Below are 13889 nucleotides of genomic sequence, written 5' to 3' on the forward strand. Positions count from 1 at the left end.
TGCTTTTCTCTATGTTAGAAAACGTTGCATCTTAACATTTCTGTTAATGGACTGCGCTTAACGGGCTCTGTTAAGAGTCAGCTAACACGCCATCTGGAGCTCAGTGCAAAAAACGCAAGGTTCAAGTCTATGCTTAGAAAATTCACGTTGCGGCGAATTTCAGTCCTTATGGCGAATTTGAAAATGGCTTGGCGAATTTAACAATTTTCCAATTCAGTTTTTTTAGAATATTCGGGGAAAACTATGTAACAGGTAGATGGAAGCGGTTCCAACCCCATAAACTTTATATATTCTTGATCCGTATGCCCGTGTAATCTCGAAAATTAAAAAAATTTTTTTTTCAAAAGATCGATGTTTTATCGGTGTTTTTTTTTGAAAGCATCGAAAACATCGATGTCTGCAAACGTCGATGTTTCTCCACCTCTACCAATCGCGACAAGAGTTCAAATCGATCTGCCTTACTTATAACAAAGCGAGAACGCCAGTCCCTAGAGCTAGAAAAACCATTGATGTTCGATTTTTAATGATTCGATACATCGACGATACATTTTTCAGCTCTACTGGTTTTTTCTCTCTCGCTCGGCCACACTCGACGGTTATGCCGTTTTTGAAAAGATCTGGCATCACCGTCTTGCTTCAAATAATTCAACGGTTTCCAGAATTCAAATAATTCCAAGATCTGCGTCATATTTATAGATATTTTTCAGCATACCATAATGGAGATATATATAGAAATGTAAAAGTTGAAAAAGGTGGTCCTACGTGTTTTCCTGTGTAAGTTTCATCACCCAAGCCCGAATATTCCTATTAAATTGCATTTATTACTGGGCTTTACAAATTATTTTAAGCTTCTTATAGTTCAGTCTTTATCGTAGTTTGAATATAAGTAATGGGTACATTTTACTCTAGACACTTTTACCTTTTTTTTGATACGTTGGTCATTCAAATATTCCGTTCAAATCCACCGCTAACTAGCGTCAAAGCTTAAAGTATGGACTGCATCATTTAAGCTGTGACCAACTGTATATTTAAGAACATCATTTGCCTCTTCTTTGAACCATTAAGCTTTTTGAAATAAAACAACTGAAATTGATTAAGTAACTTTGTTTTTTTTTGAGAATAATCCCGAAATTGTTTATGCTCCTGAATTCCTGTTGAAGAAGCATCGTAGGTTGTTGGTTTAAAATATGCGCTTAAAGGTATGAAGCTGAAACCAAAAATTTTAATTTAAAATATATATTTTTTAATATTTAAATTGCAGTTCACTCGATGGAAAATATTATACAACCGGAAAAGGATCAGCCGGAAAACAATATGGGGTTGCTTGGGGCTCTTACGGCGTGTCGCTTATTATTATGTATTTATATGTAAATCTACTCCAAAAATATACTTCTCCAGAAAATGTATATAATGGAAAGGGATAAATAAATATATATGTTAATATGGTTAAAAATGAATAAATACTTCTGCACACATATCGTTTTCTCTAAAGCATAGTGGGATGTGTATTATATATCGCTGTCAGATGTGCAAACAAATCTTGTAACTTTGGGATCATACTTTTATGACATATGCCAATATGAATCCCACATGCAAAGTCGATATCAACAGACCAGAGTGCCAGAAATGGATGGTCGAAGTATACGCCAAATGTCGGGATCTCTTCAGCACGGAATCGTTGCCCATGTGGTGGGTGAACGATACCCCTGCTGTATATAAGGCGGATGTTCAGGCCATGACCGTTGCAGACTGCCATCGGCTGAAAAGGGAATTGGCCAACGAAGTGGCCGAAGAGGATGAGGAGCTAGAGCTGGATAATATTGGCCTGGGAAGAATGGTGGCCCTCTTCCTGGCCTGCGGAGCAATCCTAATGCTCTCCATTCTGTTGTGTGGAATGAAGCGCCAAAGCACAAGATCTGTTGCGGCAACCAAGGTCGAGGCCACCAAGGTCGAACCACAAGAAGATCCACCTGGTTTAAGCTCTAAAAAAAAGAAAAATAGGACCGCTCACTGCAAAAGCTGGATGCGCCGCAGCTGTCGACGCTTCTTCCTGCACAACGAATCCCAAATAAGGCAGTCCAAGGCCAATGCTGAAAGGGAGGTGGCCATCCAAAATGAACGCACCCGGCAAAATATCGCAATGTGGACAAGCGCTCGGGAGCGGGATGCCCAAAAGAAAAGGGAAAAGCTTCAACGAAGTATGGAAAAGGCCTCGAGAAAGAAACGAATGGCACAATAAACTATATCAGTTTAATATATATTTTAATAACTCTCGTTAACAAAGCTTATGAGTGTGTTTTTTATTTTGTCGAGAGTCTATGAATCGACTATCAGATACCCCTTACTCAGCTAGCCAACTTCAAAATAAATATATCTCCGAGTAGAGTCGAAGGAACATCGACTTTAAGTAACAACACACTTCATTAACTTTCATTTGATTTCTATTGGGCGGCAAAAAAATGAAATTAGAATTAGTATTGCGGCCATAATTCATTTTATAAAACGAATTTAGGCCGCCGAAGAAAATACCACGTAGCCATTTCTATTATATGCTCAAGTTCCAGAGCAACAAGTACTACTATTCCCATGAGCTTGAGGATGTGGCTGTTACATACTTTTTGACGAACACAAAATATATATATATTTATAAAATGAAATTAAGATTTTTAAAAATGTAAGTCTTTCGAGAAACACATCTTAAATCCCTCTGCAACTAATTCCTAAAAAATATAAATAAATAAGAATCTATTAGTGTACACCCCATCCAGTTTTGGTTTTATTAGCTTTATGGTTTATTTTACTCAGATCACAATTAATATTGCTGTCTTAGAATTACCGTGTTGCGCAACAACACTTCAAATGATACAAGCAACTAGGCCTCATTAAAAAATCGTCTTAGATTATTCCAAATTCTGGTGAAATACTTGAAAAGTATATTGCACTTAACAAACTCCTCTCGAAATTAATTATATAAAAATTGTTGTCTTATAAAAGGATTAACACTTGCCACTAAAAGTGTGCGTACTAAAAACTGATTCCGCTTAACCACAAATTTTGTTATACATATAAAAAACGTTTTTAAGGCAAAGGTTGTAAGTCACGTTCTTGATTGCATACAGCGCCTAGTTTAATTGTATTTTCTTGTATATATAGTTGTAAATAAGTTTTTATTTTTATAGCCATCAAAAAGCAGCGATGATGAAATGTATTAAAAATGTCTTTTTTTGTTTGGACCTGTTACCAAAATCAGTGGCTCATTAAGCTTATATATCAAGTAATTACTTTTGTTTTTGTGTAAATCCTTAAAAATTTATACGACAAGCCAGTGCGCTTGATAATCAGTAATTTGTTCCATTTATTATTTAGGTATACGTAAGGCTCACTCGAAGTACGATTAATCTGTGGCGAGATCAATGAATGCATATATGTACGCTTATGCGCTCTAATGTGCGAGTGTGTGCAGGTGTATATAATAGATCTATAGGAAACTAACTTAAATCATAAACTATTCATAACAAACATGCAACTGAGAACTATGCATTTTTGTTCAGTTAACTTTACAAGTATGTAATCTGCCCTCATTTAAAGCTACTTCGTTGTGCAAAACATTTCGATAATATGATAACATTTGAAGATGACTTTCAGCGAGTTGGGGCTGCTTGGTCCAAGTTTCCTATATACAGTCGCTGGCCAGCGAATCTATGTGAGTTTCTTGGCCCACCTCAGGTCATCATCGCGGGGCTTGAGACCAGTCAAATGCTCGATAATAATCTCGAATGTGGACCAGAATCTATTAAGAAATACTTGGCATTATAAGGATTTAAAAGATCCTGATGGACGACCAAACCTTATGCGTTCCAGAGGCCAATTTAGCCATCCGGTGGTGATGCAAAAGTACGTCTCATGCGGGGCCACATGGTGGATGCGATGATGCTTGCGTGGAAGGATAATATGACAGCTCTGGAGTAACAGGACCCATCTGGGCAGTCCCCAGTAGGTGTGCGACCATTTGTGTATCTAAAAGAGATAGGTTTTAAATCATATTCAAAATTCAATAACCGACTTTTCCCACCTGATTGGTCATGGCCACAAATATGGAGCAAAGAAAAACATAGGCTATCCAGCCAAAGTGCTGCTGTATCTCACTCGGCGACCGGATGTAGAAATAGTGAGCCAAATAGCCCAGGATTGGTATGCCCACCATAAAGTTGTCGCCATTTGTTTCAATGAAATCATGACGCGTTATGGAAGTGGGATCTAGATGATGCTCTCGAAATGGTCGCAGAAAGTTCTAAAAAAAGAAAATATATTTTATTAATTACTAGATATTCGGTGGTTTTGCATTGCTCACCTTGCCAATCATGGGCAAATCCACAGATCCCCATGTATCTGCCGCCCAGTGCACCAATCCAGAAGCAAAGTCAGCCGTTATAATGCCACATAGGGCCGACAGAAAGGCCACACTTATCCGCTCCAAACGCAGGTGCCTAACAATTAGGGCCAGATTGATAATCATAAGGCCAATACATGTGTAGACGCAAATGATTTCCTGGGCACGCTTTCCTGTTAAAATACAAATATTTTTGGTAAAATATTGATATATTTAAGATGATAAAATCTAGTAATAAAATATTCTGGGTTGATGTCCCTTAAATGTATCTACTCTTTCTTAATAAAGCTAATACAATAACAATATGTGTACATTATTTTTTACGCCAGTTACGTTAGCTAAAATATTGAGAATACCTTTTTAGTATGATTATTCACAAGACAACATATTTAAATATGATTCCAAAAGACTTTTTAATGAAATATCGATATAAGTCCTAACTTTTTTGAGGTTACCAAAATATTATGTTAACTAAACTATTGAGAATACTTTTTTAGTTTGATTATTCACAAGACAACATATTTCAATACAATTCCAAAAGACTTTTTAATGAAATATCGACAAAAATCCTCATTTTTTTAGATGCCTAACTTTAATGTTAACTAAAATATTGAGAATATTTTTTAGTTTGATTATTCACAAGACAACATATTTAAATACGATTCCAAAAGACTTTTTAATGAAATGTCGGCATAAATCCTCATTTTTTTGAGGTTGCTTAACTTTATTTCAGGATTAAATCCAGACAAGAGGACATTATAATATTGTAATGTAACAGGACATTGTCTTTTAGTCTGTGAAGTCGATCACTTTCTTGATTATTAGAAGACGTAAGATTATATGTAAGCAGAGAAAATAATGAAGTTCTCAAATTGAGTATTTGTATTCTCAATTTGAGGGTGTACTCAATTTAAGTACAAAATTTGTGGAAAAAACTCATGTTGAGATGCTAATAATAATAATGTTTTTATAAAAATATTTCTATAAAAACATTATTTCACTAGCATCTGTTCTACGGGGATCCTTCACTACTTACAATTTTTTGCTTAAAACTATAATGGGATTAGGATTAACATTAATTATCGCTATATGAAAAAATGTTATAGCCTACCCTTTCCTGACTTTGTAAGTTAATAATGTGATATCACATATGTATAATCAGACGTGTAATTAAAAGTAATAATGGTTATTATAATCTACCAACTGGTAACTCTATTCCTAACCGTTAATAACCTGATTTAATGGGTTGTTCGGTGGGAACAGCTCACCTGGACTGTACAGCGAGGCCAGTTCCTGGGCACCCTTATTCTGGGGTCCCCAGCGCGGAGAAGTGGAAGTTATTGCCGCAGCGTTGCTCCCTGTTGTTGAGGCACCAGTGACCTTTAGCTCCTCCGGCATGGCCGTTTCCTGATCCTCTGTGGTGGCGGGCGCTGAGTTGCCATTGGGGTCATCCTCGTACATGGAGTTGGCCAAAATATCCTTATCGCTCTTGCCTGTCATGGTCTGCGAATGGAGGAGCAAGGCCGGGGGTCACAAAACCAACAATCTGAGCGAAATAAAAACAACTTGAAGGCCTTGATGACAATTCCTGACTGATTGCCAATGCAATGCCTCAATTCAATGTCAGGCCAGCGATTCTATTGCCTGTGAACGGGGGCATCTGGTTCAATTGGTCGCCTCTACATAATTAACGATTGCGAGGACAACCAGGTGGGTGTACATTTTAGAAAGGATACATTTATATTTAAATGGTTTATTTAACAGTTTGAAAACAAGAAAGCAAGAGCAACTACCCAGTGTAACCGAAGGACAGACCGTCGCCTTGCTCCAACCAATGACCTCTGGTCAGGGATCCCAGCATGTTGCGGCGTTGATGTCATTACCTCCAGCTGCAATCCCCCCAGTTCCACAGAACCCGAACCCAAGCGACGGGTCACGCAATATTTTGGACTTACGACTGGTCTGCGGGGACCGCCAGAAGCTAACTCTACCGAATGAGTTGAGTTGTCAGCGGCGGAGGCGCGGTCTAGAGTTGCCTTAATTAGGCAAATTGGTATTTAAATTGTTGTGAACGCTATCTGCCTGCTTTTTGGGGTAGGTTGAAAAACGCGATGGGTCAAAGGATTATATTTTTAGCAGCTTATTTGTTTCTTTGTTATTCAGCTCTTTATGTTCGATGGGGTACTCTTCGGTGATAAATGAGCCTTAACACGAAATGTGGGCGGAAAACAAAGTCTCGTTTGGGCTTAAAATAGGTATAGAATAATGTTATTCAAAGTGAACAATGAAATGTGCACCTTGGATTTTACACCTCAAGGTGTACTTATCTCCGGGGACTGTAAAACTGATAAGAACTAAGGACAGTACATAGTGAGAATAATTCAAGTACATAGTTCTTGAATTGAGAACATTCGTTCTTGAAAACCGTGTAAGTACATTTTGGTATCAATGTTCTCAATATTAAAACGAAATGGTGAGAAGAGAAAGGTTAAATTGAGTTTGATTATCAACTTTTTGATAAGTTTATTAGTTAAATACCGCCAATACTACTTGATTTGAGCAAAATAAAAATATTTTCAACTTCAAAAATGTCGTTCTATTTTGAAGAACATATTTAACTCAAAAGAAAACGTCAGAATTTTCTCTGTGTATAGATTAACAGTAAGTAAACGGATTATAGAGGTAATAACTGCATAGCACCCATAAAGATTAACACCAATTTCTCGTTTTCAAAATAATCCATACTTGAGGTTACTTGACTTCCTAGAATTCAATTGAATTCAATAGAAATTTCATTGATTAAAGCATGTTTTTCATCAATTAAGTGTACCAGAACCGCCAAATGCACTCGCAATTACATTAATTAGTCCATTTGGGATCGGAAATATTACACAAATTAACTGTTTCAAAGTTCCATAGGCCATCTGTCATTAGGAGAACTAATGGTGAAAGCACATTAATCAAAACTGGCAACTACCTATTGATAAAGCCCCACCAAAACACGCGTGGGCGTACATATATCCATCCACTAATGCCACCGAGGCCAGGAGTCTCGAAGGACACGACAACAGGACCCATAATCTGACGGTTGAGTTCCAAAACGCCCCCGCTGGCAAACGCAAACATTTCCGGGTGACGTGCACCGGGCAGGATAAACAAAAGACGGACGGAATGAACACCACCAGTAGAGCGCTGATTCAAATTTCAAAAATAAATGCGAACTGGTGGAGTTGTGGGTGCAAATGGGGCAAATGGGTGGTTAGTGGGTGGTTGGGATGGGGAGTAGTAAACCGAGAAACCCAAATGAATGTGCGAATGCCGACAACTAAATTCTTTGGCGCCGACTTCAATGACGCCCACGCCTGTCCTGGATACCCTGTAATCAGGGGGTATGCTTGGCACATTTCAGCCAAACTATAAGATCTACGAAACATAATAACCTATGAATTGCTGAAAACGTAATAAGAAAGCTTGTGTATCGATAAATACTACACATAATTTAATAAACTTAAAAATAACTTTAATCTAAAAAAAGTTTCTATACATATATCACAATTTGGAGCTCGGGTTCGCCCTATTTTGCTCCATGTAAATATTTTACCAATATAAATTCAATTTTAACAAGAATCTGTATTCTTTTATGTAAGTTATTATTACGAATGTCAAAAGAATAGTAAACGAATAAATCTTAAACTGAACTCGATGTAACTCATTGTTACCTATTAATAAAAAACATTATATTACAAATTTTAGTCCCCCCTTTAAAATCATATACGAATTATTATTATTATATTATTATAATATTATTACATTATTATTATATTATTATATTTGCTATTATTATATTATTATAATATTATTACATTATTATTATATTATTATATTTGCCATTATTATATTAGATTATTATATTATTATATTTTTGTTACATTATTATTCTATTTACAATAATTTAATTAGAATGATAGAACTACTGCAGTTTAAAGGGTATTTAAATTTTTCGTAGCATACTTTTCAACACTCTCGAACGCGGTTTTAAAATCTCCAGAACCACAGCTTATTAAAACATTACAAAGTCCTTAAAATTCCCAACCGAGGAATCCGAACTTCGAGTTTGCCCACCTGGCTAATTATTTGTTTGTTCGCTCGCGAAAGGCATAAAAAAGGGCGCACAGCCAACAGGTATTAATTTGGCACAACGTAACCACGATTTTCGTGGTTCGTTTTTCGTAGGAAAATAACAATTTATTACACGAAATGCGCGAAAGACACACTCAAAATGGGAAAGTACCTAGTTTTCTTTTTTTTTTTTGGGTGACAAAACCGACAGCTTTTGTTCGGTTGCCAACTGCGCTCTCGTTTTTAAATAGTGTAGTGGCATGGCGGTATTAATAGCCCAGTTTATTTGTTGTCGCGACTTTTTGCAAGTGATAAGGAAATTTCAATGGCTCTATTTTTAAAGGCAAGCGAAAATCGTACTCGCCGCAAGCGATTGACTCACCTTTTCGCAGGTGTTTTAATATTGTTATCGTTGAATCTCCAAAAGTTTTTGGGGGGCCTATTTCTTGCAGCAATTAAAACTAAATGACCGTCTGCCAAGTATTGATTTGGAACCAAAACGCCAGCGATTGTTTAGCATTTACTAACTTTGAATTACAGCGAACTTGGGCGTCGGCGTCCCCTTTATTTCTCTTCTTTTTTTTTGGTTTCGTAGTGGCATCCAAAGGTAAATAAATGCCGTGTTTTTCTTCTTTTTTTTTGTATGCACGTGATTTAAGGCTGCCCCACCGTACACACACACACGCGCATGCCGCGCACTCTCGCACACACTCACACACACACACACACGCACACGCGCGCACGAGCTGCAGTAAGAGTACCGCTACTTTGCACCAGTAAATTCCGAAAGAAACTAAACCTAACGGCAAAAACGAATCGTACGGCGCAGCCATTTTCATTCATGCCCCCCGAAGTCGCATGTGTGTGTGTGTGTGGGTGTGGGTGTGAGTGTGGGCTTTACCGTTACGTTGCCGGGCTTTTTGTTGTTGGTTTCGGCCATGTTGCACTACTCACTTTTTAATCTAGCGGTTCCAAACGCCAAAACTCTTACTTTCAGTCCTGTTTTGCTGCTAAAAATATTCAAATTTTGACAGTTAATCCAGTGCAAATGCATAATCGACGGGTTAAAAAAAAACCGAGGAACTTTGAACTGATTCCGGACTAAAAAGTAATTATAGGAGGTAAAAGATGCTCAAATATAATAACAAGTCCCTAGTTTGGACAAAAATGGTATATAGTTTAAATAGGTATTTAAACAAAAGGTAACTCTTCCCAAAATGTACACAATTTTTACTTATTATTTTAAGCTTAAACTTAAACCGGGGAATACCCCAATGGAGCATATTGCACCCCTGGATTTATCGACTATCGATACTTTGCAGCGTTGCCAGCTTGTTTAAATAAACAGCTGATCTGCCGGCTGCATGCAATTTACCTTGTTACGTAGTTACTGAAAACAAATTGGTTTAATTCAATTAAAATGTTGCCCATCGCACGTGGAATTTACAGTGGACTGGCCAACATAACCCGGAACAGCCGGGCAGCTCTTCACACGGCCAGTGCACTGCGTTGCAAGGCGGAGGCCGCGGGCGAGGAAAAGGATGCCACGGAATCCACGGAGGGCGATGGCGAGGACAACTCCAGTGGTTCCGCCTCAGATCCAAAGGATCGCAGCAAGCTTATCCCCGTGGAGACGTCGATCCGGTACTTGAAGAGCGCTGCCTATAAGCAAACCTACGGCGAGGACTTTGTGTGGACGCAGTATCGGTAGGCTCAACAAACATCTTGGGGAATCTCTGAAAGGTCTTCTATATCCGTATCTGAGCTATCCCAAATTCAACAGTTTAGATAAGACAGCTTTACAGCTACCATCTACATCTAAATAGCTAAGATTTTCTTGGATTTCACCTAAAGATTTATATATGTATAATATATACTATAATCCACTTATAGTTTAAAACACACTGTGTAAATTAATCACCGCAACATCGTTATTAACCTGCAATTGAGGCTGTTCCAAAAAACCTTGTTCAACCAAGCGTTAGGAACTTGTATTGGAATACATATGAATCCCAACTGACATTTTCTCAGCTTTTCCAACAAAGAAATCTCCACCGATTTCGGTTGGAAAAGTTTTCAAGAGGGTCCCCCCGAGTACATTTACTACCACACACATTATTATCTTATAATGACCAATATATTTTTAGGCGCAACCACAAGGGCATGTATGCTCCTCGCAAAACCCGCAAGCAGTGCATCCGCCAGAACAGGATCACCACGGGAAATCCTTGTCCCATTTGCCGCGACGAGTACCTGGTGCTGGACTACCGCAACACAGAACTCCTGGAGCAGTTCATCTCGCCCTACAGCGGAGATGTCCTCAGCTACTCGAAGACGGGCCTGTGCCAGAAGAGCCATTTGCGACTTCAGGTTGCCGTGCAGCAGGCACGCGATTCCGGATATCTAACATACGATGTACCATTCAGGGAGTACGATTACAACGAGTACTACGGCCAGGGACATAAGCAAAAAGCTTAGTTACCACATGTTGCTTGTTGTTTATTAAAAAAAAATTATTGTAAATGAACTTACAACGCCTTTTAATTAAGGTAATTCTATAGTACAAGTTAGCCATTTGGTTTGGTATCTGATAGTCGATGTTTTCGTCTATAGCGTACATTTTTGCATAAAATTGAAAACAATGTACCGTACCGAAATAAGTTAATAGGCGGTAAATGGTTTTAGCTCCGTTTAGTCTTGAGAAAAATATGAAACAACTCACAAGTGACGGAAAATGAAATCGTGCATTCTGGTGCTGACTCTGTCCTGCCTGTTTTTGGAGGAGACAACCCATGTTCTTGCGCAATCTGTCAAAAAGTTGCAGAAGAAAACAAAGGATATTAAAAAACAGGATCCCGCAGAGGAATGTATGGCACTAAGAAACGAAGCAAACGAATTGGAAACCTCTAACAAGGCTTTGCAGAACGAAATTTTCAAATGTAAACTAAGAGACAGATGTCCTAACAAAGGTCCAGATGGCATTTACAAAATTACGCTCGGTGGGAAGAACACAGCAAGAACAGCAATTACTTTCGAAGCTTCCTGCAAAAGGTGCGGTTGGATGATATTTCAGCGGCGTTCTGATGCCTCTGAAAACTTCAATCGTGACTGGAAGCATTATAAAGCAGGATTTGGAAACATCAAACGAGATTTTTTTATTGGTCTCGAAAAACTGCATCTAATCACGAAGGCACACCATTGCCAAGTGTTAATTGAGCTTCGGGATAAGAAGGGACACCGACGCTACGCTCATTACGATCAGATAGAGATTGGAAGTGAGAAGGAGTCCTATGTCCTAAAGGTGGTTGGAAGTTATTCGGGCACAGCAGGTGATTCTCTCAAATATCATGAGAACGCTAAGTTTAGCACATACGACCGTGATAACGACTTACATACTGAGAACTGTGCAAAACATCATCATGGTGGTTGGTGGTTTAAAAATGTGCTACAAGGTTTGTAGTATGAATTATTTCTTCATTCAAAATGTATAACTTTAAACATTTAAACTTACAGTTCGCTGAATGGAAAGTATTATAAGGACGGGAAAAAACCAGAAGGAAAAGATTATGGGATTTTTTGGGGTTCCTGGAATAAAGACTACGACTTTAACATCTCGCTTACCCATGTTGTAATGATGATTATGCCAAAATGTTTAACATTGGAAACGGTTCCTATGATAATGGAAAGATTGAAGCGAAACTAACTTCTAAAATATGCGTTAAATTTATTCTCTAACCAGGTCAGGTAGAGTAATCTTATGAAGTGTAAGCGAACAGATAATATTCTAAGCAAAGGTCCATATAAAAAACACAATATTATAATTCCTGAAATAAATACTAATGGGGACTAGGGTACATTAAAAGAGTTTTTAATCAAAACCATCAAAACTATAAGATACGACACGATGTAACATTTTTAAAGTTGGAAGTTAAGAGGAAGCTGTAGGAAAATATCGTAGCACAGATGTTTACAGTTGAGTACACAATGAAAATATGAACTTTTTATAACCGAGATAAAGACATTTTGGATTATAACTAACAGAGCTGATTTCTGAATGAGTCGAAGTATGAAAGCAACATTAAGACTTCATTTAAAATAATAGTTTCGATAGTAATCACTTGAAAGTACTATAGTAACGAAATAGAAAATAATATAGTATTTTTTTCAGTTCCTGGAGTAACCACATTTTAAGATGTTCGCTGAAATGATGATTAGGCCTCAATGTTTGTATACATTTTTAAACTTAATTATACGCTTCTATACACAGAGAACATCAGGCGGAACTAAGTAGTATGCATAACTAAACAAAATAGCCGTCAAATCTTTAAGCTCAGTTTATTCTTAAACTGAATGAGAGATAAATCACTTTATTAGAGCCGGGAAATGAAGTCCTGTATTTTTGTGATGTTTGTAATGTATTTACTTTTCGTTGCAGACGGTCTGAAACGGTCAGACGGTCGGAAAAGGGAAAAACGGGCTTCCAACATAGTGGTGCCTTGCAGTGCCGTGCAAAAGAAAATACCTCATTTAGTGTCCACGAACAAGGCCTTGCGGAGCAAGCTTTTGAAGTGCAAACAAAAAGTCTGGTGTCCTCGCGAAGGTCCAGATGGCATTTACAAAATCACGATTGGGCGAAAGAAAAGTACGAAAGTGATAGAAGCTTCTTGTAAATCGTGTGGTTGGATGGTAATTCAGAGGCGTCTTGACGGCCATGTAGATTTTAACAAAAGCTGGACGGAGTACAAAGATGGATTTGGCCTAATAATGAAAGGAGAATATTTTATCGGGCTCGAAAATTTGCATATTATTACGGAAACAAAACAATATGAACTTTTCATTACGCTTCGGGATGGAAATGACAATGGTGGCCACGCTAGATATGATAATTTTAAAATTGGAAATGAAAAGGAGGAATTTGAGCTAAAATCTTTAGGAAAATATTCTGGCACAGCGGGTGACTCCCTGAGATCGCATGAGAAAATGAAGTTTACCACCTTTGACAGAGATAATGACCTTTCTGACAGTAACTGCGGAATCCCCTATTACAGTGGTTGGTGGTATCACAATTGTGCCACAAGGTATGCAAATAAATAAAACTAGTCATCTACAATGTATAATTTTTAACATTTAAAATTACAGTAACCTCAATGCAAAATGGTATAAAGGCGGAATAAAAAACGGACATGGTTTTGGAATTAGTTGGGATAATATGACAGCTGTTGATGGATCCTTTTCTAAAAAAACACTTGTCTTTGTTGAAATGATCATCAAACCAAAATCGTGCAAAATAATAGAAAATTAAATAAAAGAGGGGATACGAAAAAATGCATTAGCATTCACTTAGAGTTTCCATCGTATTTCATTAATGACCATTCATATG

General features: G+C 37.7%; 5 protein-coding genes across 8 annotated transcripts; 4 read left to right on the forward strand and 1 right to left on the reverse strand.

Annotated features, from left to right (window-relative positions):
* Nucleotides 1-1580: 1580 nt before the first annotated feature.
* LOC119546323 lies at nt 1581-2239 on the forward strand. Its single transcript, XM_037852522.1, has one exon. It carries the CDS (start codon nt 1631-1633, stop codon nt 2237-2239), a length of 609 nt encoding a protein of 202 aa, XP_037708450.1. The 5' UTR covers nt 1581-1630.
* Nucleotides 2240-2776: 537 nt separating this feature from the next.
* Nucleotides 2777-9538, reverse strand: LOC119547627 (plasmanylethanolamine desaturase). Of its 4 annotated transcripts, none has more exons than XM_037854557.1 (6): nt 9464-9538; nt 5659-5893; nt 4352-4563; nt 4073-4291; nt 3848-4017; nt 2777-3790 (listed from the first exon to the last, which is right to left on the reverse strand). In XM_037854557.1, the coding sequence occupies exons 2-6, from the start codon at nt 5888-5890 to the stop codon at nt 3700-3702; spliced, it is 924 nt and encodes a 307-aa protein (XP_037710485.1). In that variant the 5' UTR covers nt 5891-5893; nt 9464-9538; the 3' UTR covers nt 2777-3699. The 4 variants fall into 4 exon arrangements, with proteins under 4 accessions (XP_037710485.1, XP_037710484.1, XP_037710483.1 ...); XM_037854556.1 differs by having other exon boundaries at nt 5659-5936; nt 9464-9523; XM_037854555.1 differs by lacking the exon at nt 9464-9538 and adding an exon at nt 8892-9298 and having other exon boundaries at nt 5659-5936.
* Nucleotides 9539-9831: 293 nt separating this feature from the next.
* LOC119547629 (28S ribosomal protein S18b, mitochondrial) lies at nt 9832-11036 on the forward strand. The gene is made up of 2 exons (XM_037854559.1): nt 9832-10216; nt 10657-11036. Exons 1-2 carry the CDS (start codon nt 9930-9932, stop codon nt 10985-10987), a joined length of 618 nt encoding a protein of 205 aa, XP_037710487.1. The 5' UTR covers nt 9832-9929; the 3' UTR covers nt 10988-11036.
* A 180-nt stretch (nt 11037-11216) lies between these two features.
* Nucleotides 11217-12354, forward strand: LOC119547628 (fibrinogen-like protein A). Its single transcript, XM_037854558.1, has 2 exons — nt 11217-11961; nt 12023-12354. Exons 1-2 carry the CDS (start codon nt 11244-11246, stop codon nt 12028-12030), a joined length of 726 nt encoding a protein of 241 aa, XP_037710486.1. The 5' UTR covers nt 11217-11243; the 3' UTR covers nt 12031-12354.
* A 516-nt stretch (nt 12355-12870) lies between these two features.
* Nucleotides 12871-13817, forward strand: LOC119547529 (angiopoietin-related protein 6-like). The gene is made up of 2 exons (XM_037854423.1): nt 12871-13587; nt 13649-13817. The coding sequence occupies exons 1-2, from the start codon at nt 12893-12895 to the stop codon at nt 13809-13811; spliced, it is 858 nt and encodes a 285-aa protein (XP_037710351.1). The 5' UTR covers nt 12871-12892; the 3' UTR covers nt 13812-13817.
* The last annotated feature ends 72 nt before the right edge of the window (nt 13818-13889 follow it).

The sequence above is a fragment of the Drosophila subpulchrella genome, chromosome 2L, assembly GCF_014743375.2.
Source record: "Drosophila subpulchrella strain 33 F10 #4 breed RU33 chromosome 2L, RU_Dsub_v1.1 Primary Assembly, whole genome shotgun sequence".
Taxonomy (NCBI): domain Eukaryota; kingdom Metazoa; phylum Arthropoda; class Insecta; order Diptera; family Drosophilidae; genus Drosophila; species Drosophila subpulchrella.